Below are 6,000 nucleotides of genomic sequence, written 5' to 3'. Positions count from 1 at the left end.
TCGCCACCAAGGCCCCAGACGCCAAGAACATGCAGCCAAACGGCGTTGGACCACCTCACTTCAAATTACATCCGCAGTGTGTTTACAGCTCGTGTGTGGTGTGTGCGCTCACTCGAGTGTTTGGAGTGCTGCTGATTCTCACGGTGCCAGTAAGAATAGTTGTGTTGCTACCATGGAGATCAAAGTGGAGACAGTAAACAAAGCTGAAAGGGACAAGAAGAAGAGGATTATTGCGCACAAATCAGTCAACAATCAGGACTGGATGAACATTTGTAGAGACAGCATGTTTTTATTGTTTGTAATTTTAATCAAGTTTTAAATTTAATGCAGCTCATAGTGCCAGTGAACAAAGGTTTTACAAACTATTTTTTATGGACTGTAGCTATAACAGATTTTCATAGAATGAAACCCATAAATCGATGGAAGTATTGTCAGGCTTTTACTGACTGTGGTGTAAAGAGACTTTGGAGCAAAAAAAAAAAACGAGTTGTGAACAGAGCTCCAATCCGAATTGTATTCATAAACTGAGTTGCACATGTATACACAGATACACATTCATGTAGTATGTATATATATATATATATATGTATATATCTCATCAATCACACAAAGATAAATTATTTATTCATACTAAAGCATGTGCCATACAGAACAAGCAGGAAATGTATAAAGGGATGAGTTGACAGGAAAAATCCTATTCATAGACAGCAATATGAGGATTTGTAAATATGTTCAATACAGTATCATGGGTTTACCTTACACCTATTCAGTGAAAATCCAGCACTAAAGTAACCGATGAACTATACAACAGTATTCGAAAAAAGAAACTCTAAGCAAATTATTCAGTGTTATTGTGTACTATTCTTTTCTTTATGTTACAAATTAATAGAGCAACACTGAACTATATCTTCAGAGCTAGACAATTCAAAAAGTGCATCAGCATACAGTTAGAATCTTTATTCATTTTAATTTTCATTTGGGATTCAAACCCTCTTAAGTATACAATACACATTTACCAGAACAGACTTTGTTTTGTATTTTCAATATTGGTCATCCATGTAAATAACAATTCATTTGAGGCTCAATGCTAATCGTCTTAAAGGACATTAATGAATCGTAACTTTGGAGTTCTAAAAGATGATATGTTTCATAAGCTTCCATACCAAATACCATTAATGCAGTCTGAAATGTTTGCACGCTCGAGTGGTACGAACCACAGACAGGGTGTGCTGCATGTCACCTGAAGAACCACTGCACTCTTACAGCATGCATGTTATTAGCACAGCTGCTTCCTCTACACGCACCTTGGGCCGTCAGGGCTGGGTGCCTGTAAAGAAAATTACTGCAAAAAATAAATAAATAAATAACAGAAAGCACAGCAGTGTCAACCGAAAATCAAAGAAATATTAAAAACAATACTAAATTTAGTGGGGATTTGTAACAAAAAAAAAAAAAACACTGGAATTTCCTAAATATTAAAATATACAACAGCAACACAAAACACCAGAAAACAGAGGTCTGTCTTTTGCACTCGCTACATTATAGGTACAAAAATTGGAGGACTTACTTCACATTAAGGTGCGTGTGCCCCTCCTCACTGAAAAACCATGCGAGAGCGCGGCTCGGGGGAAACTCACCGCAGGGGGACAGGGAACGAGTACTGGTTTTGGGTACTCAAAGTCAATGACACGGCTGTGCAGCGTGTTCACACGTGTGCTTCTTACGTGGCGGATTTGTGCTTAGGCAGAAACATCCAGTGGTCCCTTACAACCAGCCCCGACCTTTGAAACATAGATCGTAGTGAACTTGTTCGTACAATAAGTGCTCGTGTGATCGAGAATGGTCTCTGAAAGGCCAGTCAAGGCAGAGAGTAGTGGACGGGAAGACAGAGGACAGTGAAGTGCAGAGGATTTCTTTAAGTAAGAACATCTCCACTAAACCCCCCAGAGCTTCTCCTTCCACTGGGGCAAATGTGGATGTCTGTAACATTAGCAGCACCACAGCCTGAGGAGTAATAAAATAGTAAATTCATCCTTTGTATTTCATTTATTTAACTTATTCAGTTCTTTTTTCGTTCCCTTCCTAGAGCCTTTCACTCCTATCCTTTTTAGGTGACAGTCATCACTCTTACTATACATATGCAGCTGTAACTCGATTTGTATTATTAATTTTGTTCTTTCATATTTGGAAATATACACAGAAGTTTTTCCATGCAAAAAAAAAAAAAAAAAAAACCAGGACACCTGAACTCCATCTCCAGCCTGACAGGAAGTCGGTATACCGCCCCCTGCTGACGAACCAGTGAAGAAAGCTGAACTCACCTGAGTGTATTCACTCAGCCGGCCCGAGTGCTTCGCCGTTCCGAAAGCAGGCTCTTTGTTTTCGAACTTGGGCAGAAATAAGGAGATGAAAGCTACAGTAAAGAGCGAAAGGAATCGATGTGAAAGGAGCCATGTGTCTTCGGGAGCTCCGCGGTACAGTGAAAGGAGTACACTGAGAATTAAGTGAGTTGGAGTTTATAGGTGGATGTTCACTATTTTGCAGGAGTATCACCTTCCAGGTTCTGGTGTAAGAAAAGTGAAAAAGCTAAAACCCAGAAGCTCTGCTCCTCTGACTTTGAGACTGTAGTCGTTTCCAGAACGTGGCACCGCTGGCTCTGAAGGGCTCCTTCGAATTGGTTAAGGAGCATGCAGAGGGAGCTAAGGCGGAGCAGACACAGTGTTGCGTGAACGAGGATAGGTGCAGGCCGTGACGCGGAGCCGAGGACAGCGTGTCAAAAACATCCTGAGCGCCGGCACCTCTCTATTTATAGCCTGGATCAGCAAAGAGGGGACATGCAGGAGGCAACATGTGAACCCTGCAGCATGGGGGAGATCCCGGCTATGGCGCTCAGCTACATCTAGTTCCAAGAGCTCAGCAAGAGGTGGCGAGAAGTAACCCTTCGACTAATCCCCCTGCTCCAGGACACGCCTCTATTGAGACTTCAATATAAGTCCGGGTCTCTTTGAGGAATCTGCCTTCTTTAGTAAACATGCAGATTTCCGTGGCATTGAAAGCTCTGCTGTGGTGTGATCCATGTCACCAGTTCCTGAAGAAGGAGCTACGCCAGTATTGATGCATACGCAACTGTGAGATGCGCGACATCCCGGGTCAGTAAACTCATCCCTATCAACGCACAGTATTATAGAGGCAGAGTTCATTACTGTCATTTACTACGCAGAGAGTCAAAGGAGTCCTTCAGAGGGGCGATGGTGCGCCACCACGGAGGGTAGATAATGGAAGACGGGTGGAAGGGAGGAGGAGCCGGATTTAATGCGGACCACAAACCATGACGCAAGAACAGAACGCACCAATCTAACGAAGGGCGAGGACAATGACCATGACAGAGCAAAAATGAAAACACAAAAAACCCTTTGTGTAACCCAAAGACACCTTCCCAAAGGGTGGGAGGAATGCGCCTGAAGAGGATGGAAAGGCTCGGTCACCGGCTCGTGTTCCACATGGCGACTGCAGCTCACGTTGACAAATCTCACCGTCGGCAGCTCTGTACCCGGAGCCCGTCTCGATACACTGGACCACAGGCTGGCTGACAAACACACATATTCTCTCTGGTCTCAAATGACAAGCCAGCAGGTAAAGGAGAATAGTATACCCTCTTCACATTTCTCACTTCTCAGTGCAAACAAACCGCATATAAAAATAAATCAGGAACAGCATGCCAGAATTTGCAAGAGAGTCAATTCTATTATTGTTATAATTTTTTTAAAGTGTCTTCTTTTTCACCGCGAGAATGGACTCCCGCTGCATGCCGCAACAAGCCTCGCAGAAGTATATCCTCGAGGAAATAGTGATCGTAGATGTTCTTCATGACCGTCCCATACTGCTGGACCCTCAAGGTGAGAAAAACAGGAACTCGAGTTAAACACGGCAAACTTGTGGTCTCCGGCAAGTGCTGCGAGAAGAGCTGGTCCCGTCTCCCCTTCTCGTTCCCAGCGCAACAGCACCCTTCTCGTCTTCATTCCCGGTGATCCCATCACGAAAGCGTAAGAACGAGCGTAGTCTGAAGAACAGCCATTCTCTCTCTTTTTCTTTAATCTCTACTGGCATCACTTCCATGCAGTTCAAGTAAGGGTTGAGCCAAAGCACCGTTTCCTCCTCCCTTGAGCACTGTAGCATCACATACACAGAATGTGCTTCTAAAAGCTACCTGTTGTACTTAGAAAACAAGTCTTGTCTAGTGTGGTCTACTGTGGTCCTTTGTATGTTCGACGTCCCCTACTAGGACACAACAGACAAGTGCTAAAGGCTTGGTGAAGGAGGCTACTGGTATGGATGGTGGGAGAGTCTTCCTGGGATTTCCACACTGTCCTAGATAACGTTCTCAAACAGCTGCATGGAGCTCATGATGTTCTCATCCTTCATGTGGAGACAGAAGGGGGTGGGGATGGTGCAGAGGGGGGAGGAATTTATAGTTTGCTCAATCAAAATGCATAGTTGCCATATATGAAATACGTTCAAGTAATTATATGACTTTGTGTTGTCTTATATGTGTTTTCTCAGTAAGAACATAGGTACCTTCTGACAGGTCTCAATGAACTCATCAATGGTCACCACTCCATCCCGGTTACGGTCCATTTTCTAAGAAAGGGAACAGACAGGGATGCTCAAGAATCTCACTTCCCAGCAGATGAGAAAATAAAATGAAAGATCAGATGAAACCATGTGAGTGTGGGGCACCTGGAAGAACTTCTCCACATGCTCCGATGGGGCGTCATCCCGCACACTGGGGTACGTGTACCTCCCCATCATGTCATAAATGGACTTCATGATTGCCAGCATCTCCTGCGGAGGAACGCGCATGGAACAAGTCCTTTTCAACACAGCCACGTGAGAAGGACAAGCTGAAGCAGCACAGCCACTTTTACACTCTTTGACATTTGACATCCATGTTACCTCTTTAGTGATGTATCCATCCTTGTTGATATCATAGAGGTTGAAGGCCCAGTTCAACTTTTCTGTGACCGAGCCCCTCAAGAGCACCGACAGCCCAATCACAAAGTCCTACAGAAAGCAGCAGGACCAATGAAAGGGAACATACAGTGTGTTATGGTGAATAGCGCAGGAGCTACAGCAGATGGACCAGCATGCAACAAACACAAAGTACAGGACAAGAGCTTTCCCTCCACTTCCTACCAGCGGCTTCGTGTACCGGTTTGTAGAATTCAGGTGTGGCATTCTGCACAACATGCCGGTTTTCCTTCTGGCTGAGTGTGTAACTACTCAGTATTGAGAGGGACTACGAAAGATCCAAGTGTTGGTAACCACTGGATCCAAGCCTCCATATTCCCGACTTGATTAAGGACTGCTGAGCGTTATCTTACCGTTACTTCTACTCTGTTTGATCACTGGAAGTTAGTGAATGCTTTTGACAGCTGTGACACATTACAGCTGGTCCATTTTGCGATGAACGAACCTCAAAGCGAATGGAGCCGTTCCTGTCGATGTCGAAGGCGTTGAAGAGAAAGTGGGCGTAAGTAGTGGCATCTGAAGAGAAAGAAAGAAAGAATTTGTGATCTCCTGAGAAGTCAAGATTATAATGAGTTTAGAACAAGGGAAAATATTAAGAAAAGCTTCCGAACTGGTTTGGATGTCACGTATGATAAGCCCAGCCTATTCGTGCTATTATTTCTGCATGCATTAATGAGCTAAAGTGTTCAGAAATACGCTTAACACAACAGGAAACTTCTGCAATAAGCAGAGTGCTCTGTGTAAGAGTCATGCTGGGTTTCCTCCAAATAACTTCTTATCAACGCACCGTACAAAGCCCATTATGCCCAGCTATACAAACTCTTTGCATACTTTATAAAGGCATTTAAAAAGCCAGGTGTGTTGTAATATAAAATGCATGGCAATGTAGTACAGCACAGTCCAGGCTAAATAAACCTAATGCACTCCTGGAAGAAGGAAGTGAAAGATGAGGGCCATTTATCCTTCTAAATT

At 43.9% G+C, this 6,000-nt stretch overlaps 1 protein-coding gene across 5 annotated transcripts in view; it reads right to left on the bottom strand.

Annotated features, from left to right (window-relative positions):
• Positions 1-304: 304 nt before the first annotated feature.
• The window catches only part of LOC108940391 (calsenilin-like), a 45,520-nt gene continuing 39,824 nt past the window's right edge, over positions 305-6,000 (bottom strand). For 3 of the 5 annotated variants that reach the window (XM_018762542.2, XM_018762540.2, XM_018762541.2), the window contains 5 exons: positions 5,474-5,544; positions 4,954-5,061; positions 4,738-4,842; positions 4,576-4,638; positions 305-4,416 (listed from right to left, as the gene is read on the bottom strand). In XM_018762542.2, coding sequence (XP_018618058.1) covers positions 4,369-4,416; positions 4,576-4,638; positions 4,738-4,842; positions 4,954-5,061; positions 5,474-5,544 — 395 coding nt within the window. In that variant the 3' untranslated portion in view covers positions 305-4,368. The remainder of the gene's footprint in view (positions 4,417-4,575; positions 4,639-4,737; positions 4,843-4,953; positions 5,062-5,473; positions 5,545-6,000) is intronic. The other 2 variants (XM_029256836.1, XM_029256837.1) reach the window with 1 other exon arrangement.

The sequence above is a fragment of the Scleropages formosus genome, chromosome 12, assembly GCF_900964775.1.
Source record: "Scleropages formosus chromosome 12, fSclFor1.1, whole genome shotgun sequence".
NCBI classification, from domain to species: domain Eukaryota; kingdom Metazoa; phylum Chordata; class Actinopteri; order Osteoglossiformes; family Osteoglossidae; genus Scleropages; species Scleropages formosus.
Note: the sequence above shows the minus strand (reverse complement) of the source record. Positions and strands in the feature narration are given on the sequence as shown.